Here is a 24,343-nt window from a genome sequence, read left to right as displayed (position 1 = left end):
GTGTGAGAGTGCGTGCGTGTGAGAGTGCGTGCGTGTGAGAGTGCGTGTGCGTGTACGAGTGCGTGTTGAACATCTCAATTCTTCGACCAAAAAGCCAGTCCAATATCCTGGCCAACTTCTTCATAGAATCACAGAAAATTTACAACATAGTAGGCCATTTAGCCCATAATGTTTGTGCCAATTGACAAAGAACTGTTCAGCTAAAAACACCTTCTTGCACTGGGTCTGAAAAACTGCATGTTGGAAATCTTTAAGTAACAATTGAAGCGTATTTTTTAAATATACTAAGCGCTTCTGACTCTCTCACCCTATCAGGCAGTGTTCCAGGTCTCTACTACTCCTTTTAATGGAAAAATGTGTTTACTCATCTTCATTCCAATCAGTTCTAGCGTAAACGCCCCTACTCGTGTTCCGTGCCTTAACTATTGGAAAAACATGCCATATTTCCTTGCCTTACTACAACTCCAAAAATACAAAACTCCTCACTTCTAAAGACTAAATTAAATTTTCCACTTCTGGTCAACTGAACAAACTATCTGTATCATCCTGCCATCTTACACTGCCCACCACACAGACAACCTTCTGCATCTTGCCATTTGAATCATTGATAGAAACTGGAAAAAGATAGGGGTTAAATTCTGATGCCAGCAGAACCATGCTGGTAACAGCTTTATATTTACAAAACACTCGTCGATGATAACCCTTTGCTTCTTGTCATTAAGCTAATATTTAATCCAAATTGTCATTCTCTGTGAGATCAAGCATCAAGTTCCTCAGAATAACAATAACTGATGACCTGTCGTGGACTTCCCATGCCTCACAAATTTGTTAGAGTTCTTTGATGAAGTGGCCAGGAAGGTTGATAAGGGCAGGGCAGTAGACGTAGTCTATATGGATTTCAGTGAGGTCTTTGATAAGGTTCCACATGGTAGGCTGCTCTGGAAGGTTAGATCACGTGGAATTCAGGGAGAACTGGCAAACTGGATACACAATTGGCTTGATGGTACCAAATAGAGGGTAATACTGGAAGGATGCTTGCCTGTGACTAGTGGTGTGCCTCAGGGGTCGGTGCTGGGCCCATTGCTATTTGTTATCTATATCAATGATTTGGATGAGAATGTACACGGCATGATTAGTAAGTTTTCGGGAGACACTAAAATAGGCGGTTTCATGGGCAGTGAGGAAGGTAATCAGAAACTGCAGCAGGATCTTGATCAGCTGGGGAAGTGGGCTGAGAAATGGCAAATGGAGTTTAATATAGATAAGTGTGAGGCGTTGCATTTTGAAAAGTCAAATCCAGGTAGGAGTTTCATGGTGAATGGTAGGGCCTTGAGGAGTGTAGTGGAAGAGAGAGACCTTGGAGTTCAGGTGCACGGCTCTCTGAAAGTGGAGTCGGTTTTTGGCACACTGGCCTTGATCAGTCAGGGTATTGAGTATAGAATGACTGAAAGTTATGATGCAGTTGAACATTACATTGGTGTGGCTGCACTTGGAGTATTGTGCTCAGTTTTGCTCACCTTGCTACAGGAAAAATGTTATTAAACTGGAAAGAGTGCAGAAGAAATTTACAAGGATGTTGCCAGGACTCAAGGGTCTGAGTTATAGGGAGAGGTTGGACAAGCTACGACTTTTTTTTCTTTAGAGTGTAGGAGGCTGAGGGGGATCTTACAGTAGTGTATAAGATCATGAGAGGAATGGATAGGGTGAATGCAGTCAGTCTTTTTCCCAGGGTTGGGGAATTGAGGACTAGAGGGCATCAGTTTAAGGTAAGAGGGAAAAGAATACATGGGAACCTGAGGGGCAACTTTTTTACACAAAGGGTGGTACACATATGGAATCAGCAGCCAGCAGAAGTGGTTGAGGCAGCTACATTAACAACATTTAAAAGGCATTTGGACAAATACATGGATAGGAAAGGTTTAGAAGGATATGAGCCAAGTGCAGAGAAACAGGCTTAGCGTGGATGGGCATTTTGGTCAGGATGGACTATTTTGGGCCAAAGGGCCTGTCTCTGTGCTGTAGGACTCTATGACTCTATGTAAATGTGACAGTCAAGAAGGCACAACAATGCCTCTTCTTCCTCAGGCGGCTCAGGAAATTTGACATGTCCATAAGGTCCTTCACTAACTTCTAAAATACACCATTGAAAGCATACTGTCTGGGTGCCTGACAGCCTGGTATGGCAACTGCTCTCCCCAGGACCGTAAGAAACTACAGAAAGTGGTGTGCACAACCCAGAACATTACGGAAGCTAATCTTCCATTCATGGACTCTGTTTACACGGCTCGCTGCCACAGAAAGGCGGTCAACATCATCAAAGACCCCTTGCACTCTGGTAATGACCTCTTACAACTCTTCCAGCAGGCAGAAGATACAGAAGCCTGGACAAATGCACAAGCAGGTTCAGGAACAGCTTCTTTCCAGCCATTATCAGACTGTTGAATGGAGTCTAGCCTCAAATAATGTAACCTGCAATGTAACCGATATGCCTCGAAGTCTTTTTGATCTGTACATCCTTTGCTTGCTGTTATCTGCCTGTACCACTTGCAACAAAGCTTTTCACTGTATTTCAGCACATTTGCCAATAAAAACAATTAAAATCAATTAATCCCAAGTCTTATACTTTTTGACCGGCCTGCCACATAGGACATTGTGAAAAGCCTTTGTTAAAATCTACATAAAACGCATCCACCACACTGGCTTCATCAACCATACAAGTCACTTTCTCACAAAAGAAGTTATTCAGGCATGACCTTCCTTGAACAAATTCACACTGAGTTTCTTCAATTAATCTATACCTTTATAAATGATGGTTTTACTGTCCCTCAAAACTGAATTCAATAATTTGCCCATAACTAAAGTTAAGTCAGTCGTGTATATTTACTAAGATTATCCACTTTTCCCTCCAACAGTGAAATCTTTCCAATTCTCCAATGCTTTGGCACTACTCCTGTTTCTTAAAAATACCCATTTCTCCCCTAGAACATCACATCCAGCCCTTCCAACCATTTTTTTTCCAAATGCACTCCAAAATCATAGTGACAACCATAATTTAGAATGCATGGTATTCTTGTAACCAAGCAACAGGAGAGATATTAGCTGCACGTCATCAAAACCAAGCTACAAGACTGAATATTTGTATGAGACAACACACTCTAGAACAAAATGAAACAGGCTTCCCAATCTTGAAAGGAAGTATGGTGGCTAGGGGTAGCAAGGGAGGAAGACTAGAAAACGAAATTAAGAAAAAAAGGTACACCTGTTCAAATTGACTAAAGTCACATTTAGGGCTGATAGTTCTTCACACCTCAGGGTAGGGGACATAAGTTTAACGTGAGAGCAGAAAGATAAAAAGGGACCTGAGGGCAACTTTTTCACACAGAGGGTAGTTTGTATATGGAATAAACTACCAGAGGAAGTGGTAATTGCAGATGTAGTTACAACATTTAAGAGACATTTGGATAGGTATATGAATAGGAAAGGTTTGGAGGGATATGGCCAAATGCAGGCAAGTGGGACTGGTTTAGACTGGGGAACTTGCTCAGCATGTACTGGTTGGACTGAAGGGTCAGTTTCCATGCTGTATGACTCTATGACTCTATATGAGCCTAACAATTGAATAGACTTCTTGATGGGGTATCAAAGAGAAAATAAACTTCATATGTTTTAAGGATTGAAGGACTAGTGATCTTTCTGAACCTGCATAGTCGTTCATAATTCTGTTTCCACCATTCCCATAAAGATAATTTCCCAATATTGCTCCCCCCAATTCTTGGCCATTTTTTGTTTGAAGAACAAAGAACAGTATTGCACAGGAACAGACCATTCGGCCCACCAAGACTGCGCCAACGTATGATGCCCTTCTAAACGAAAAACCTTTTGCCTTAAACATTGCCCGTAACCCTCTATTCTCTGCCAGCTCACATATATCAAGTCACTTCTCATTTTACAACAATCAAGTGAAAACAAACCAAGTTTGTCCAATCTCCCCTCATAGCTAATATCCTTGAAACCAGGCAACATCCTGGTAAACCATTTCTGCACTCTCTCCAAAGCCTCCACATCCTTCTGGTAGTGTGGCAACCAGAAATGTATACAATATTTTAAAAGTAGCCTAACGTTCAATACAACTGCAACGCAATTTGCCGATTTTTATATTCTATGCCCGACCGAAGGCAAGCATGTCATATGCCTTCTTGACCATCTCACCCACTTGTGTTGACACTTTCAAGGAACTGCGAACCTGTACACATAGATTCATCTATAAGTTGATGCTACCTCACATTCGTCCAGATTAAACTCCATCTGCCATTTCTCTGCAAATGTTTCCAGCCTGTCCATACCCTGCTGTAACCTCTGGCAACCTTCCACACTAACTGCAGCTCCCCCAATCTTTGTGTCATCCACAAACTTACTAATTATGCCACCTACATGCTCCTCCAAATGATTTATATATATTACAAATAATAAGCATCCCAGCACTGATCCCTGCGGAAGACCTCTGGTCATAGATCTTCAGTCTGAAAAATATTCTTCCATTGCTACTCTCTATCTTTTATGACTAAGCCTGTTCTATATCCAACTTACTGCTCTCCTTGGATGCCATGTCAATTTATCTTTCGTATAAGCCTGCCATGAGGAACCTTGTCAATCACTTCCTCAAAAAACTCAATTATATTCATGAGACATGACCTGCCCACAAAATGCTATGCTGCCTTTTAGTAATAAGTCCATATTTTTCCAAAGTGAGTAAATTAATTGCACAAACTTTAGAACCATTCGCAACTCCTCAGATACTGAAGCAGTCCATGTTCAAATGCAACAAGGTCTAGACAATATCCAGGCTCAGCCTGACAACTGGCAAGTAACATTCGCACCACACAAATGCCAGGCAATGACCATCTCCAATAAGAAACAATCTAACAACCACCCCTTGACATTCAGGGTGTTACCACCACTAAATCCCCAACTATCAACATCCTTGGGGTGACCAACTGGACTCGCCATATAAACAGAATGGCTACAACAGCAGGTCAGAGGCTAGGAATACTGCAGCAAGTAACCCAGTTCCTGCTTCCCCAACGCCAAGACAAGGCACAAGTCAGGAGTGTGATGGAATACTCCCCACTTGCCTGGATGAGCGCAGCTCCAACAGCACTGAAAAAGCTTCACACGATCCAGGACAAAGCAGCCCGCTTGATTGGCACTACATCCAGAAGCATTTACTCCCTCCTCCACTGACGCTCAGTAGCAGCAGTGTGTACCACCTACAAGATGCACTGCAGAAATTCAAAGATCCTTAGACAGCACCTTCCAAACCCACGACCACTTGCATTTAGAAGGACAAGGGCAGCAGATGCACAGGAACACCACCACCTACAACTTCCCTGCCAAGCTGCTCACCATCCTGATTTGGAAATATAATCGCTGTTCCTTCACTGTCATTGGGTCAAACTCCTGGAATTCTCTCCCCAAGGACACTGTAGGTCAACGTACAGCATGTGGACGGCAGCAGTTCAAGAAGGTAGCTCACCGCTTTCTCGGGGCAACTAGGAACAGGCAATAAATGCTGGCCAGCCAGTGATTCCCTCATCCCATGAGTGAATGAAAAGAAAAATCCTATCTCTAAGAAGCTTCTCCAATTGTTTCCCTACTGCAGACGCAAGGCTTGACAGCCTGTAATTTCCCAGATTACCCCGTTGCCCTTCCGAAACAAAGGAATAATGTTGACTATTCTGCAGTCATCTGGGACCTCCCCGTGACTAAAGAGGATACAAAGATTTCATACAAGGCCCCAGCAATTTCCTCACTGTCTCCCTTATCATGCCCTGAGGACTTGTCTACCTCAACCCTTTTCAAAAGGCCCAACACCATTTCCATTTTTATATTGACATGCTCCAGAATATCAACATTGCCCTCCCAAGATTCACCATCTCCTTCTCCTCTGTAAATATTGATGCAAAATATTCGTAATAGATCTCACCCAATTCTTTGAGTTCCACGTGTAAATTCCCTCCTTTGTCCTGGAGTGGACCTACCCTTTCCCTGGCTATCCTCTTGCACCCTTTATGTTTGTAAAAAGCCTTGGGATTTTTCTCAATCCTGTTGGCCAAAGACATTTAATGACCCCTTTTAGTCCTCCTAATTCCTTGTTTTGAGTTCTTTACTGATGTCTTTGGTACTTGGTGGGGTAGAAAAGAGGAGTGAGGAGAGCAAAAAAGAAAGACAAATGTATGCCTGAATGATTGAAAATTCTTACCCAAAGTTCTGAGGAAGAGTCAGCATTTCCCCCAACATAAAGTTCTCTGCTCCTTTAACTGTAGAGGGATCATCCTTCATAAGTTGACTGAAAAGATCTCCTAAGGAAATAACATGTAATTTGTCATAAGTCCACAAGAGCATAAGATATAGGAGCAGAATTAGGCCATTTAGCCTTTCATGTCTGCTCCATCATTTGATCATGACTGAAATGTTTCTCAACCTCATTCTCCTGCCTTGTCCCCATAACCATTGATCCCCTTACTAATCAAGGATCTATCTCAGCCATTTTCCAGTGGTCCACTGTCCACTTTTGCCTCCCTGTTGCCTTGTAGATAGTTAAAGAAAGTAAACTGGAAGTAGCCAATTTTGTATCAGCCTGCCAACCTGATTTTCCAGCGGTCCACGGTCCTCTCTTGCCTTGTAGATGTCTAAAAAAACTCTTGCAATCTTCTTTTATGTTACAAACTAGTTACTCGTGTATTTCATCTTCTCCCCACTTATTGCTTTTCTCGTTATTGTCTGCTGGTTTTTAAAGGCTTCCCAATCCTCTGGCTTCCCACTAATTTTTACCGTATTGTATGATTTTTCATTTGCTTTTATGCTGTTCCTGAGTTCCCATCAGCCTCATCCTCCCCTTAGTGTGTTTCTTCTTCCTTGGGATGAATTTTGCTGTGACTCCTGAATTACTTCCAGAAACTTCTGCCATTGTTCCTCAATTGTCTTCCCTGCTAGGGTCACCGTCCAATCAACTCTAGCCAGTTCCTCCCTCATGTCTTTGCAGTTACCTTTACTCAAATATGGTTCTTCCTCTCAAGCTGCAGGGTGAATTCTAACATGTTATGGTCACTGCCTGCTCGGGGTTCCTTCACCTTAAGCTTCCTAGTCAAGTCTTCCTCAGAACACATCACTAAATCCGGAAATGCCTGTTCTCTAGTGGGCGCTACCACAAATTGTTCCAAAAAACCATTTTGAAGACATTCCGCCAATTACTATTCTTGAGATCTGCTACCAACTTGATTTTCTCAGTCCACCAGCATATTGAAGTCCCCCACGATTATTGTAATAATGCCTTTCATTCACGCCTATCTGTCTCCTGATTTATTTTCTTCTCCAAATCCTGATTATTGCTAGGAGGCCTGTACACAACTCCCATCAGGGTCTTCTATCCTTTGGAGCTCCTCAACTCTACCCACGCAGATTCTATGCCTTCCAACTCTTACTATTGATTTAATTTAATTTCTTACAAAGAAGACAACCCTGTCCTCTGCTCATCTGCCCGTCCATTTGATAGGATATGTATCCTTGGACATTTTGTTCCCAGCCCTAATTCCCTTGCAGCCACGACTCTGTGATACCCATAACACACATCATACCTGCCACTTCCAATCTGCACTACAAGCTCATTCACCTTGTTACATATACTGCATGCATTTATGTACAACACACTCAGTCGTGCGTTGACTGCTCCCCTTCACATAGTTGTGCCTTTATCTGATCTGCCTGAAGTTAAATTCCTGGTCCATTCCATACTGTCTTTGTATAACTTGTTTCAGAAATGAACCTCCCCCAAGTCCTCCCCTGACTTAACCTTTTCCATACAACTGAACTCAATACCCACCCCCCTCCCCACCCCACCCAACCATTTAGTTTAAAGCCCTATCCACAGCCCTACTTATGTGATTCACAAGGACTCATTATAAAATTAGAAAGCATCCTGGGATTCATTAGTAGTGGCAAGAGTTCCAGAGAAAGCATTTTATGCTAAACATATACAAGACACTTACTTGACCTCAGTGCTTTGTGTATAATTTTGGATACCACACTGTAGGATGAATGCGAATGCATTGGAGAAATGCAGAAAGATTTACAAGAATAATTTCAGGGATGAGAAATTTCAGCTATGAAGGTATACCAGACAAGTGGGACTGTTCTCCTTGGAGACATGGTAGAGGAGATCTTAGGTAGGAAATGTGCTTTTCCACACAATTATTGAAGGTTGAGGGGACTGTGCAGAAAAGTAGGCTTTGGAAAGGACATAGTTGTAAAAACAGACAAACGTTGAACAACAAGTAATAGGTTAGATAGTTGTGCGGTCATTACATAGATTGAGTAGTAAACTGATCAGAGGAAGTAAAAGAATGGTACAGTTGACCAGTAATTAGGACTTGGAGTGTCTATTTCCAAGCTACAAAGGGGGCTTTTAGATCTGGGTTATTTTAGAGACAATTAATGAAAAGCGGGCTTGAGATTTCAGGTCAATCTGAATCATACATATATTAGACGGATGAGGTAATCATCAAGGTGTGCTGAGATAGAATGTCAAACCGCGGAGAGGTTAAAATTAACACATGCATTTCATTCCATAGTCACTGATGGTGCAAGTCACAGATGGTGTAACAAACAAGTTTAACACAGTTCAAGTGCAGCACATATGGTCATGAATGGATTTTGGAATTCTTAGAAATGTATTGAGTAATATTGTGGCTGTCGCATTCCTGACGCAAAAATAGTTAGGCAAAATGAACTTTTGGCTTAATGGAAGCATTCTTGCCTTTGTTCAGATTTCATTCCAAGCAGTCCTAGCACACAGAGGCTGCAGTTTTGGTTTTGAATTGACATTCAGCGGAAAACCTATGACTGGTTGGTATGGGTTCAGTCCAGTATCTCTAGAAGGTCTGCACATAAAACTAGCAGCCTAAAAGACAGGCTGCCTAAAAGACAGGCAAATGTTTGCCCTGGGTGTTTTACACAAGCTGTTTTGGCATCACACTGGATGGCTCCAAAATGCACCACAAAATGGCATTATGGACATCATTCTATTTTTGCAGGATGCTTTCTCAGTAATGTGCCTATGCAAGGTGATTTTTATATACCAAAATGAGAGTTTTGCAAAACTAATATAATAGACTTCACATGAAGTGATCCATGTCTGACATATTTGGATTAAACTGTCACTGACTGAGATTCCAGTACAGGGAGGAAACAGAAAACTAAGTATACAGAAAACTTGCATATAAAATAGAAATGAATGTTTAAAAATTCTCAGATTATCAAAAGATTGCCTTTGAAAAACAAATAGTTAACATTCAGATTAAAATTAGGCTGCGTCACATGAAGTGTTATATGTTGATACTCTTGACTATCTAAAGTGATAGTGATAGTTTTCTAATGCTGAAAGACTATCCAGACTCACCAGGCAGATCTCTTTCTTCACAGGTCACTGGCAGGTTCGTAAACAATGTTGGCTTGGTTAACCTCATCACTATAACATGAAATAAAGAAAGAAATATAGTAGAAAGTCAAACCGACCAGGTTAAAAAGTCTGTCAACATCAAACAGCACTTGACACAAATTTTATACCATTAGACCATTTAATCAGGCATTAGCTGCTGTTAAAGTATTAAAGGTAGAGTATTATTGAATATTAGAACAAGCTCAGACCAGTTAGACCCTTAAATCTATTCTGCCATTGAATCAAATTTTGGATAGTCAGTAGTTCAACTCCAACTACCAGCTTTCCGCCATATCTCAAAGCTTTATCCAACGAAAAGCTAGTGTTACAAAACTTTTAGAAATAATTAATGTTTGTTTATAAAATTGAATTTCAGAAAGTTCAAACATATTTATCAGAAACGACAAATTCACAGCAGTGTTTAACAATTGTGGTGTCGATGCAAAAGTTAACTACAAATTGCTACCATTGAGAATCGACAGTAGTTATTTGTGATATTTTCTCATAACACCAAAGACAGGTCACTATGCGTAAGATGTAGCAGTTAGTCATCTTGCTAGCATTTGCTTTTGTAGCACAGAGAATATGTGGTAGAAAGTGAAATGATTTTCTTCCCAGTGATCATTGTTTACCGCTCCTGGATTCTGATAATCATACGAACAATGATAAAGTAGAGAGGACTCTGAATTCTTTTCTCATTTCTATTAAGCCAGAAATCATCCCTGAAAATAAAGCAACACAGTGGTTTCCAATGATAAAAATAAGATTTTGTTTTAAGTCACACAAGATCCCAGGATTTTTAACTAATGTTTTGGAAATTAAGTTCTGTGATTTTGTTGATTTGAGCTGCTTATACACGCCACATGGGTACACTGTAGCAGTTTTGCTCCTGAACTCATAGCCCAGAAGACAACGCAAGTTCAAATGCAACCAGCAATCTGAACATGAAATTTCTTTAGAAAAGGGAAAATGTTGAAAGCTGACAGCAAAATCCAACTAGATTACTACTGTCCTTCAGAGTAGGAAATGTGTCTTCACAAACTGATGTATGTGTCCAGTCCCACAAAACATGGTTGGTTCTTTTTAAATAATCACTAACCTACCTGTTCAGAGATGTTATTACACACCTGTACTGTTCGTGCAGAAGTTATATCTCAAAACCAAATCATCAAGCGTTAATTGGACATGGAAAAAAAGCAATTGGAAGAAAATACGTGAAGATCGGGCTTAAAGTACAAACAGCCTTTTTGGCTGGAAGGTAACTACAACGACCTTGGATGGCTTAGGAACAGGCTGTTTTGCAGTAACACTTGGATTTATTTGTGAACACCAAGTACAGAAAAATGCTCGAGGAAGTACTGGGGAATGGCAATACAGCATGTAATATCTGATTCAGAATTGTATTAATGCTGGGGATTGTTGTAAATTTTCTGGATACATGAAATGAGGATTCTGGTCAGAGGTGTCAGCTGAGCTCATGGAGGCACAGTAAAGCTGAAGATGTGGTACCTTCCTAAGTGACTGTTCCTGATGATATTTGCCATCGAGTATCAGAAACTGGAAGAAGTAAGGGTTATTTGAGGTAGTGTGTTGCCACCATGATCCTCCCTTCTCTGGAGCCTATCTAGTGATTAGTGACAGAGGCTACAGCATCATAGAGTATCCACAAAAGAGACATTGTTCTTTAACAAAACAAAATTTATTACAGGATAGTTTGTGTACATCATTCAGTTAGGCATGGTTACTAGAATCTTCAGGAGCTGGTACATGATTGCTCCAAATACATGAACAGACCTCTTTGCCTCCGGTCACAGACTGTCTGACATCAGTAGACGAGGTGGACCCTGTGGGAAGGTGAAGGCCTAGTGGTATTATTGCTGGACTATTAATGCAGAGACCCAGATAATGTTCTGGGGACCAGGGTTCAAATCCTATCACGGCAGATGGTGGAATTTGAATTGAATAAATATCTGAAATTAAGAATCTAATGATGACCATGAATCCATTATCAGTTGTCAGGAAAAACCCATCTGGTTCACTAATGTCCTTTCGGGAAGGAAACTGCCATCCTTACCTGGTCTGGCCTACATGTGACTCCAGACCCACAGTGGTTGACTCTTATCTGCCCTCTCGGCAATTAGGGATGGACAATAAATGATGCCTAGCCAGCAATGCCTTCATCCCGTTAATGAATAAAAAAAAGTAACATGAAAATTAAACTCTTCAGAACAATTATCTTATAGAACAGGTGAGACAAAGCTTCACAATACAATTCATTTGAAGATAGTGTGGACAGCATTATTTTTGTCACTTTTGAATAAACTAAAATTTTGAAACACCTTGTAGGTCATGATTTGGCTGCCATACACAAACATTGGAGCGCAACAAAGCTTTATCGAGACTCATAGTTAGGAAAAGGGGATTATGCAATGAGGAGAGATTAAGTCGGCTAGGACTATATTTCATACAGAGTTAAGCAGAATGAGATGTGACACAATTGAAACTCTGGAAATTCTTAAAGGACTACAGAGTAGATGCAGGAAGGATGTTTCCCCTAGCTTGGGGTAGTCTACAGCCAGAGGGCATAGTTTCAAAATAATTTTAATTTAGGACTGAGATGAGGAGGAGCTTGTTCACAGGATTGTGAAGCTTGGAATTCTCTACCCAGAGGGCTATGGAAGATCAGTCAGAGAGTCTGTCCAAGATAGAGATTGATAGATTTCTAGATAGTAAAGATAGGAAAAGATCCTAGAATGGTGGAGCAGGTTGGAAAGGCTGAATGGCTTGCTCCTGTTCCTAGTTTCCTTGGTAATTATAAACTTAGTACAATGTTAGACATGAGGAATGAGTTTAAAGCTTTAAAAAGGCAAGCTTTGCTTTGTTCAGTAAATTTCTTGATGGCTGACTGGACTTGAGAGTTGGTAACTTCAGCAGTACATCCCATGCAGATTCTTGAATTTACTGAGCATGTGTGGCTTCTAGAAGCTGCCAAAGGTTTTGGAGCAGAAATGGTAGCAATCACAGACAACCATTACTCCAAAAGCAGGCCATGAAATTTCACTTATTTAGAATGAATGTGGTTGTGTACTGGGGAAAGATGGAGTTGTACAATTGAAATAGCCTTTACCTGAATGACACTGAGACAAGCATTCTGGAAAACCTACCGCATCGAGCCCCTTCAGAATCTTCAAAGTTTCTATAAGATCATCTTTCATTCGTGACTATTGTGTTACAGTTCTTTGAGGAAGTAATAAGCAATGTAGATGAAGGGGAACTTATAGATGTGGTGTACTTGTGACTTCCAAAAGCATCTAATAAGGTGTGACGTTGAGGGTTACTACACACAAGAGTCAGTGGTGTAAGGAGTATAATATAATCATGGATAGTGGATTGGTTAGCTAACAAGCAAAAAATTAGGGTAGGCAATGGCCTAGCGGTATTATGACTAGACTATTAATCCAGAAACCTATTCGCGGGATCTGGGTTCGAAACCCACCACAGCAGCCACATCTCTGTGATACTTAATCTGAATTCAATTTTAAAAAAAGAGAGTCTGGAATTAAAAATTGTGAAAATACAGGAATCAGTGAGGGAGTAGTTAGACATTTAGAAAAATCTTTTATGATCAGGCAGTGTCAACAGAGTTTTTGTGAAAGGGAAATAGCGTTTCACAGATTTATTAGAGTTCTTCGATAATTTAACAGGCAGGTTTGATAAAAGGGAACCAGTAGATGTCATGCCTTTGGATTTTCATAAAAAGGTATTTGATAAGGTGTCACATAGAGGTTTACTACACAAGATAAAGGTTCATGGCATTATTGGAAATATATTAGCACAGATAGAGGTTTCATTAACTAACAGGACATAAGTCGGGACAAATGGGTCGTTTTCAGCTTAGCAAGCTGAGTGAATTGCCACAGGAGTAGTGCTGGGGTCTCACCTATTTACAACCTTTGCTCATCAGTTGGAAGGGAGATCAACTGTACTGTAGCTAAGTTTGCTGATGATACAAAAATAGATAGGATAGCAAGTGGTGAGGAAGATGCAAAGAGTCTAAAAAGGAATCTAGATAGGTAAAGTAACCAAAGGCAGATGGAGTATAATGTCAGAAAACGTGAGGTTGCCCAATTTGAAGAATAGAAAAGCAGAATCTTGTTTAAATGGACAACCTGCAGAATGCTCTCGAACAAAAAGGTGTGTATGCTCTTGCATATGAATAACAAACCATTAGCATGCAGGCATGGCAAGTAATTAGAAAGTAAAGAGGAATGTTTCCATTACTGAAAAGAGAATGGAATATAAAAGCAGCAAAGTCTTATGACAGCTGCACCTAGAGTAATGTATTCAATCAAGGAACCAAATGGGTTGCTCCTGTTTCCATTCCTTAGAAATTTATATAAAAACATTTGTGGTCAATCCCCATGCATATGAAGCATGTAGCAGGCATGGAAGAAAAGATGCTTTAATTTTAATTATTGCTGCAACTCCAAATTGAAGTATGTTCAAGAGAGTCACATGAGGACTTAAGCATGCCATTTAGACAACTGGTAGCAACTTTAGTTTCCAATTCAAAACAATGTAATGATATAATCTCCACATCGGCTTCATAAGCTTGCATGTATGTACAAAATTTTTCCCAAATGTGAGAAAATGGATAAGGTATACTGTATGGTTATTAGATAACTTTATTAATATTTTGATCCAAAAATTCTTAATCATGGCAAAAATCCACGAAGGTTAAAACTGGGAAGATATTCAGCTTTGAAATGTGTAGATCCTGAGAATGCAACTTCAATAGATCATAAATTACTAGCTAAAAGAAGTCAGGCATATTTATGCTTAAAGTGCATGGTCTGATCCGTGCTACTACTCAGAGATTTGAAGGTTAGCAAGTTAACTACCAGCCCACTGACCCAGAAAAATGGGTATGCTGTATGGTATAAGGCGGGAATGAATACGTTAAAAATTCTATGATAATATGTGCCCAGCTACAAGTAAACTAGAAGGAAGTTCATGAAATTTGACAATTCAACATTACTCATTGCTTCTAAATTCAGGTAAATAAAAGTCAAATGCAATATACTTTTAAAATATTTATTTCCAGTGTACTTACACATTTTTATGCAGACTGTATTTCATTCAAAATTAAATCAGGACAGTTTTCATTCTCGTACGTACTCATTGCCATTACAGTTCTAAATTGTTTCACCTCCTCTTCCCGGCTAAAAATGTAAAGAATGAAAGTACTTTGCTGTGGCAAAATACTATTTACTATGGGGAGGCATTGCTCTTCTCAAGGTTTGTATCATCTGGGTTAGCAAAGATTTTCTGGTTAGGTTTGCCACATTTGGTGGAAGATTTTTGCCTTGGGTTTGCCACAAAAATCAAACATCGCAGTGAAAAATAATCTAATATCACCTCCAATTCCAAATCAAGTAATTTTCATAGAAAATCAAATTGTCCTTAAATGATAAATGGCAATTTAAGCAGAAAAGTTAATTTTTGGCTATCGGCAATCAAAATCCTCGCCCTCCGTTTCATACACATGAACGTGTAATTACGTTATTATCTAAAATAGAACATTCGCTGGTTTGGCTAGTGACAATTTAGTCAACTGACATTGTCATAACATTATTATATCCTGTGCTGCCAAGGTGAATATTTAATTTAAACACTCATACTTTTTTTTTGCAAAAGGATTTAAAATCTTTTGAATATCTTAAACTTTCATTTGCCTTTCTTTCCTCATGCTGAAAGATAGCACCACAGCATCAGCACCCCTTGAAACCATTAACTAAGTACCAATTCTTAAAACACTTGCTACATAAGCTTTCATTTGAACAGTTTAATCAATTTGGAAGATGCCATGATCAAGATGTATCCTTATGATAGCCAACCACTATATACACATACAATACTTCCAACTAAGATCACTGGATAGAGACCAGAAACTGGAGCTTTAGCTTTCTTTCTCCGACATGCAAGAATGCTGATGCCATGATCCCCATCCTAACCAAAGCAATTAACTCAAGTGACCAGGACATTAAACTTAATTCTCAGTTCAGAATGACACAATGCCATACTGACCTTTTACTAAAGCCCTGCAAAACACTTCCATAGAAAACATCTTTAGTAGAGATCAATGAATGAGTATTTCTATGCAGAAAACTCATTCAAGGAAATTTTAAAGTCACTGGGAAGAGGACAAAATATTCTCTGGTGAGAGAATTTATACTAAAAAAATTCATTTACATAGTGTCGTGCATAACCTCAGGACAATCCAATTCCACGTAAGTATGCAAAAAATGTAGCAACTAATTTGTGGACAGTTAGTTTTTTTAAAATATAGACTTATTTATGGGATGTGGGTTGGCCAGCATTTACTGTCCATCACTTAAGAAGTGATCAGCTGCCTTTTTGAACTACAGCAGACAATATAGTGTAGGTACACACAGTGTAGTTAGGAAGAGAGATCCAGGTTTTTGACCCAGCAACAGTGTGATAACAGTGTGGTAATGACCAAATAATCTATCGTAAGAAGGTTAATTAGAGGATAAATATTGTCCACGGTGCAAGAGAGAACTTAAAAGGTTCTCACAACATAGTAGTAGTGTCCCTAGCTTTGAGCCAGAAGACCTGGGTTCAAGTCCCACCTGCTCTGGAGGTGTGTAAACATTTCGGAACAGGTTGATTTGAAAGTATCTAGTTGGGAGAACTTCTGGGCCAGAGAGTTTGAGTTCAAGTCAGGTTGATTGAAATAACACGGTAATAATATAATATTTTAATAATAATTTAAAAACTACAAGGTTGAACTCCACAGTTTCCTTCAAAGTGCCATGGCATCTTCCCGAGATGGTTTATCTCCTCCGAGAAACAGCCACTCTCCAGGGCAACAGACCCTCAGGACGGCACCCAGAACCAAAGAAAATTTTGTATTTAAGTCTCCGAAGTGGGACTTGGCCATATTCTGTCTCAGACAAGTGTATGACCAGAGTCCAAGGCTGACACCCAAGTTTACTAACGAGTTTACACGAGCGATCATTAAAGACAATCTGCTCATTTATCAAAATGACATGCAAATTTGTATTGTTTAAAGTCCACGGACACTGGTAAGAAATTCATACATATTAATGACATTTTAGTTCTGAAATAACATTACAGATAGCTACAAGTTATAAATTAAACCATGCCGATGTACAAGTAAACTGATTTTACCTGTAAGATTTAATATTTGCTTAATAAAATAACCAACATATTCACAGCACATGAGATCACAGAAAACCCATATTTCACCAAGATGTCGATGTATTTTGGCATTACAACCAGGAAGGTCACCGTGTTTGATAACACTACTCAGTTTAGCCCAGATCTCTTCCAGTTGTTCAGCACTAAAATTGGATTGATCAATAACCCACTTTGCCCTTTGAAAAGAATGTAGTTGGAGCTTTTCCTTAATTATTTGAAGTCTTTGGCTAACTGTCAAAATATTTAGCCCTTTCGTTCTGCTGTATCCTGTAATACTCCATGACCTTTCTGATTTGTATTCCTCATTTGTAACTCCACACAGTAAATCTGTCATTCCAGGTACAAATTCTGCAGCAGCTACCTCAGCAAGATGATCCATCTGCAGGTTTGCAGAAAATTCCAGAAGATCCTCTGTGCAATCATAATTTTGTGTTTCTGCTTTGAATTCCACCTCAACCAAATACTTTTCAATTCTTTGTGCTTCTTCATTTGAAATAGATGGTGGACGTTTCTTAGGTTTTATTGGTAAACTTTTTATATCATCTGAAAACCATGGTATGAATCTTGGTGAACTTTTTCGTGGAAAGTCTTCCAACAATTTTTCTGTTATCTTCAGTACTTCAGAAGAAAAGTCTTGATTAGGCCTATAATGTACCACTAACTCCATCTGAATGACAGCTCTCGGCACAAAGTGATGGTCTCAGCTTGAATCACCACAGGGCAATGAATATCAGCAAGCCCTTCTCCTTATACTTTCATAAATGCAAATCTATAAGTCATTCAGAATGAAGTGATTTGTCACTGACCGTGCTTCCTTCACCAAATTTAGCAGAAGCACAATATTGAGATGCAGCAGTCTATCACCTTCAGGAAGTGCTACCCTGCAGAGATAAATATCTTTGAATATTTCGCTTATATGCAACACTTAAACTAGAAACAGTAATGTAGCTTCTAAGAATTTATTATGGAATTTACTTCAAAAGCACTGACATTTGTCCATAATTTCGGGTCCTCTCACAAACAGCATCCTAACTGAGGAGGAATCTAATTCCATTCTCTGCAACTTTGCATTCAGTTCAACATATGTGCAAAAGTCTCAAATGTCATACTCAAATTTTAGGAAATGAAAAGAGAAGAAAGCACCTGCTGTCAGTATTGGCTCGTGATAGATTTTTGCCCAAGCCTAAAGTGTAGAGTCTGATGTCCCACTCCAGAGGCTCAAGTACAGTAGAGGTTCACTATTTAAAGCAAGTTCTAATATTGTCTTTTTGTTTTAGCACAGATTGTAAATAAGGTACATTCTCTTAAGTGTTGACTCGATTTCTGTTTTATTGTGGTTACTAAACATGCTTGGTCCTTTAAAAACAAACCATTGGTTCTTTCCATTGAACCTTCTACTCACCATGCCCCCCTCAGATCCTCACACACACCACCTCACTTTGATTGAAGAATGAAGAAGTCAAAAGCATAAGTTAAGACTAGTTGGTGAACTTTCAGGCCACTTAGGTTGAAGTCAGCCAATAGGTTTCTCACATAAAAATTACTGGTCAGGAACACAACCTAGCTTTATTATTTTCTTATTTGAATGTTAACTTGCCAGAACTGCTCTTTTATAAAACAATTTAAAAGTGTGTTTTTAGATGCAGTCAGTGCTATGTTGCTACCTTTGTTTTCTTTGAACAAACCACAGTCATGGCAAAACTCAATCCCAAAGGAAACATGTCCATTATGAGCCTAATACACTAAACTCTCCAGCAACTGATTATATGCAAAGCTCTTCTACATTTAAACAAAATAACAGAAAGAGTGATCACAGATACATGCCTGTACTGTGATCATGATTAGAAGCCATATATTCCAGATTATAGTGTCTTCCAAAAGGATTGGAAAACTAGGGCAAAATGGGGAAGAGTGGCAGCCTTATTGATTAAAAGTGCTGCTACAGTATTAGTAAAGGAAAACAATCAGCAGAGATTTTTGTTGGGATTAAGCAGAAGTCAGGAAGAACCTGCAGTGCAGCTGATTACAGAGTTTTTGATAGTAGCAAAGAAAAGGAGAAAATGTATTATAAAAATAATATAAATATAAAATCTGTTTTAGCAGATAATGTATCTAATGTAAAATAATTTACATGCAAGACTTCAATGTTTATACAGACTGGGAAGAGAGGTTCAATCAAAAAATCTGAACTTCTTGTATATTTTCAAGATAGATATTTTGCAGCAATGAGTTCTGGAATCAACAAAAATGGATGTCATACTAGATCTAGCAATGAATAATGAACTAAATTTGAGTAAAATGATTTCCATTTAATTATAAACTAACAGCAATTATAATATGACCAAAGTCAATGTCAAATTTAAAAATTAGAGAAATCCAATCTAGGATACTAGATTTGTGTACAGCTGAACTTAATTATAGGAGACAGATAATAGCAAGTTATCAAAACTTCTATTCGATAAAATTACTCAAACAATTGGAGGTGTTCAAAAAGAAACTTAACTTCATACATAATAGATTCCCAAAGGAGAAAGAAAGAACTCTAATTACCAAATTAAGCAAGGGAAGATCAAAAGAGGTGTGATAAAGAGCATACAGAAGTGCAAAGAACAGTGTAAATCTAGGAATTGGGTGAGATGATAAGAAAAATTATATGAAGGTCAGCAGAAACAGTTATATCACAGTATCCTTATGAGCTCTTTTAAAATAGTTAAAGGTAATACCGCAATTGAACTAAGGAAGGACTTGAATGACTGTTACACTGCAGAGTAGAAGGGGGTATTTACAGTTATAGGGATGGAAACAGACCCTTCGATCCAACTCGTCCATGCCAACCAAAATATCCTAAATTAACCTAGTCCCATTTGCCAGCATTTGGCCCATATCCCTCTAAACCCTTCCTATTCATATACCCATCCAGATACCTGTTAAATGTTGTAATTGTCTCAGCCTCCACCACCTCCTCCAACAGCTTATTCCATACACGTAACACACTCTGCGCGAAAAAGTTGCCTTCAGGTCCCGTTTAACTCTTACCCCTCTCACCTTAAACTATGCCCTCTAGTTTTGGACTCTTCTACCCTGGGTAAAAGACCTTAATTATTCACCCTATTCGTGCCCCTCATGATTTTATAAACTTCTATAAGGTCACCCTCAGCCTCCAATGCTCCAGGGAAAATGACCCCAGCCTATTCAGCCTCTCCCCATAGCTCAAATCCTCCAACATTGGAAATATCCTCATAAATCTTTTTTGAACCCTTTCAAATTTCACAACATCTTCCTTATAGCAGTGAGACCAGAACTGAATGCAGTATTCCATATTGGATATTCTAAAACTTCGCAAATTAAGGTAGATAATTCACTAAATTTAACATGAAACAGTATGGAAAATAACAGTATAAAATATTGACAATTGTCTGTTGTTCCATTATTTACAGAGGTAAGAAGGAGAGAAACCAGCAAATCGTAGATTGGTTAGTCTAACATTTGTATGGGAGACATTATTTGAATTTAGAATTCAGGACAGACTGACCAAGCATTTAAAAACAGAAATCTGAGGCGATTACAGATTTTTTTAAAAGAAACTGTATTTACACACAGCCCATCACAAGAGATCAGCTGCTCCCCAGAGAATTGAACCCTGGTCTTCACATGACGGGCAGAGCTACTATGATGGAACATGTACTGAGGTGATGACAGAGAGCCATTACAGATTTCTAACAGGTGCCACATCTAACTAAAAATAGCATTTTCATAGTTCATTAATGTAGACTGGCAAATATTTAAGCAAGCTGTTTATGTGAAATTACAAAGGCATTTCATAAGATTCAACATAATGAAAAATATTAGCTGAAATCAAAGCTCATGGAGTTGAAGTTAGATTATTTGTCTGGTACAGAGATTGGTGAAGCAGCTAAAGACGGAATGGAGGTAAAGAATATGCACTTAAATTGGAAGGAAACGACTGGTGGTATCTTATAAGGATCTATGGCTTGGCCTGAACTATTCGCTATAAATGATTTAACACAATATTAAGATCTGTACCTACGCAAACAAAACTGTCAAAAAAAGGTTGATTGCACAGTACATGGTATAGATGGAAACAGGAAGTTGAACAGACATCAACAAAAACGAGCGCACAAATTTGCAGGAGATGGATTTGAATACCCAAGTATGCGGTCATCCATTCTGAACCAAAAAAAAAGGATAGATCCAAATCAAGCTGGTGAAAAGCAGGGAGCAGTTTCAGGTGATGTACACTGATCCCTAAAATGTTATGGCCATGTTTAAAAAATGATCAACATTTGTAATTTTCATTAGACAAACATGTAAAGAATATGGAAGGTCAATGGATTTAAGACACATCATACATTATATTATCAGAATGAGGAAGCAGCAAACTAAAAAGGCAGAATGGACTACTCTTGTTTGTATGTTTCTACAGAGACAGTTAAAAGCACGCATTATCAACATGCAAGCCTACGCGTTTCCAAACAAAAAATTTGCCAGGTAGGCTACTGTATGGTTTGACTCACAATAACACTGTCAACTCTTAACTGTACTCTGAAATGGCTTAGCAAGCCAACAGGGCAAGTGAAATTAGGAATGGGCAACAAATGCTAGCCCTATCAGCAAAGCTCACATTTGAAGAACACACTAAGAAAAAAACCTCTCTCCTGGATTCTGCCAAATGTTTCTAGAGCAGTTGTGTACAATCCAGAGCAAGTACTGCATCAGGAAGATACCTGGCATTATGGAATCAACCAAGCTGATGCTCCTCTGATTAAACAGTACTGCAAATGGTAAAGTCTGTTTATACAATGTTTAGCATATTTGCAAAAACGGCATTGTTTAATCACAGATATCGATTTCAAAGCTACTTAATATGATGTTATTTTCACTATGATGGATCACTCATAATTTTTAAAGTTTTCCCAAGAAAGTAGACAGATTATCGAGACGAAACATGTCTCGCACTCTGACTAAACACAAACAAAAAGGTTCAAATGGTTTGGAAAACCACAAATTTAATATTCTTATTGAAGGAGAAGGGAGATGACATGGAATATTTTGACCTCTAAACCTAACATCTACTACTGCAAAAATGCTGGAATCCATTATTAAGGAGCTAGTATAGACCATTAAAAAAAAAGCAAGGCATTAAGGAAATGAATAGAATGCATTTTTCACTGCAAGGGGAATTGAATACAAAAGTGGGGAGGTTATGCTTCAACTATACAGGACACTGGTGAGGCCACATCTAGGGTACAATGTACTGGTAACATTTGTTGAGAAACAATGTAAATGCATTGGAAGAAGTTCAGAGAAAGCTTACCAGACGATTACTTGGAACTGGCATTGTCCTATGAGGAAAGTTCGGACAGATTAGGCTTTATCTGGAGTTTAGAAGAGTAAGAGCCAACCTCATTGAGATATGCAAGATCCTGATGGGTCTTGATATGGTTAACGAGAGAATATATCCACTTATAGGTGAATCTACAACAGGTAGTCACCCATTTTGAACATGGTTTTATAAAGGAGAAATAGATCTGATTGATTTAGGGTTCTTAAGAATGTAACAAACAAAAGAGGAACCAAAGATCTAGTGTATTTGGATTTCTAAAAGGCATTTTATAAGGAAATACAAAGATTTCCTGCAGAAGTTCTAAGCATAAGGGATGGGGGTACACTTGTATGTATTAGTTAACAACATGTTACATTTATATGGCAACATTAACATAACTGAACATCTAAAAAATCTGGATACTTCAATCTGAAGAGAAAATATTTTCTTCCCCTCCCTACATATTTATGACTCATGCAGGGTTTTAGTTCTTCACTTGTCAGAAACCTCATTATGTTGTAACTAGTACGCAAGTTGTAGCAGCAGGGATTGGATAATTTAAACAAAATGACTTGAATGGATGATGATATATGATTTCTCAATTTAATTTCTAAGCTGTTACTACAATGATCTCACTAAAAGTAACCACTATTATTTTTCCTTTTAAAACCCTGTATTAGTAGTGCTTGTAAGTAGTGCATTTTCTTAAGCTTTCCATGGCACATGTTACAAAGATTAAAAGTAAGAAATTTACTTGCAAAAGAAATCCCTATAATAAAATACACAAAAATATAATTCATACATTTAAGTTAAACTCGGAAGAAGAGTTGTTTTCTCTGTGTTGGTAATGTCATCCCCTGCAAGGACTTGAAGCCCAGGCCAGCGCGGGTTTCGAAAGTTTTCTTCACAGGGAACACACCCTCCCCTAACTTTGAAACATTGATAAATGACCAAAAATGCCTACACTGCAGCACACTTCTGTGGACCCATCTTAAACTGCAAAACTGTCAACTTTGCAATGAAGAGGGGAAATATAACTTCAAAAGCAGTATCTACACCAACTGAAATGTTTCTATAAAAGAAAGGCCAAACACAGAAAACTTTTGTATTAATAGCATGTGGTCTCCAACTCTAAATACATGGCGATCTGAAATGTATACACCCGTTCAAAAAACGCATTCCACAGTACCTTCCCCAAACGTCACATTGAATTTAGGCAGACTTGGAAGTAACATCACAAACAAGTTTTACGCTGGCAACATTCACACACAACACAGTAAAAAAATATATTCTGGGCAGTGGCAATATTTGCAATTTCATTATGTTGTTCTTAAGTTCCTAGTTAAGTTCAGCAAACTAAACGGTTGCTGATGGCACACAAAGATATTGACATTTTGTGTCATAAATTAGCAAAAGTTTAACTGAACAGCTTTGAGAGCGAAGCATTAACCTATTCGGAATCCCACTGAAGTAGCAAAACAACTGAAACGAAAGCAAAAGTTGCTGGAGAAAATCTGGCAGCATCTGTGAAGAGAAAGCAGAATCAGCATTTTGGGTTCTAGTTCTCTGAATCCGAAATGTTAACTCTGCTTTCTCTCCACAGTTGCTGAGTTTCTCCAGCAACTTTTTTTGTTGTTTCCGATTTCCAGCGTCTGCAGTTCTTTGTCTGATTTTAGGAACGAAATAACTGGCCTTTGTACTGTCAGTGCAAAGGTGATCCTCATGCCTGTGTTCAATTAGAACTTGGAACACGCTAATTAGGATCACCATACTTTCATTGTGAGAAACCAGATCTATGGTTTGTGCTCTCTTGTTCTCATTGATAGCAATGTCGTCAGTCCCGGAATTGGAGAAAACGTTCAGCAGTCAATGTCGGCAACATGCAAAAGCCGGCTTTTTGCAAGCCAGAGCTCCGCTGGGAAACAGGAGTGTGTGGTGAAAGCAGATCGCAAGCACTGACAGCCAAGTGAAGGCTTCTCCCTGCTCCTGGACTGTCAGGGCTGAGTCACTCTCTAGTGTAGGAAAGGTGCAGCGCTCGGGAAGCTGAGCCCCGTGGTGATATCCGGAAAGATCCCGCCGCTCTCCATCCAGACCGAGATGGCACAACTCCCAGGCCTGGCCTAGGACAAGCCGGCAGCCGCTCCTTACCTTTCAGCGCCAGCAGATGCTCCTGTTTCGGCTGATTCACGTCCATCTTCACCGCTCTCCTCCCAGGCCGCATGCGCAAATCGTCCTACGGGCCGCGAAATGAAACAAACTGA

At 39.1% G+C, this 24,343-nt stretch overlaps 2 protein-coding genes across 5 annotated transcripts in view; both read right to left on the bottom strand.

Annotated features, from left to right (window-relative positions):
* trappc13 (trafficking protein particle complex subunit 13) overlaps positions 1-24,343 on the bottom strand; it is a 65,857-nt gene extending 41,514 nt beyond the window's left edge. For all 4 annotated transcript variants that reach the window (XM_048603451.1, XM_020532782.2, XM_048603466.1 and 1 more), the window contains exons 1-3: positions 24,231-24,343; positions 9,455-9,523; positions 6,260-6,359 (exon numbers count right to left, since the gene is read on the bottom strand). In XM_048603451.1, coding sequence (XP_048459408.1) covers positions 6,260-6,359; positions 9,455-9,523; positions 24,231-24,303 — 242 coding nt within the window. In that variant the 5' untranslated portion in view covers positions 24,304-24,343. The remainder of the gene's footprint in view (positions 1-6,259; positions 6,360-9,454; positions 9,524-24,230) is intronic.
* On the bottom strand, positions 14,598-17,612 carry zgc:101664 (uncharacterized protein LOC450064 homolog). Its single transcript, XM_048603478.1, has one exon. The coding sequence runs from the start codon at positions 17,403-17,405 to the stop codon at positions 16,659-16,661; it is 747 nt and encodes a 248-aa protein (XP_048459435.1). The 5' UTR covers positions 17,406-17,612; the 3' UTR covers positions 14,598-16,658.

This window comes from Rhincodon typus, chromosome 1 (assembly GCF_021869965.1).
Source record: "Rhincodon typus isolate 14 chromosome 1, sRhiTyp1.1, whole genome shotgun sequence".
Classification (NCBI taxonomy): Eukaryota; Metazoa; Chordata; class Chondrichthyes; order Orectolobiformes; family Rhincodontidae; genus Rhincodon; species Rhincodon typus.
This window is presented reverse-complemented; position numbering and strand designations above follow the sequence as displayed.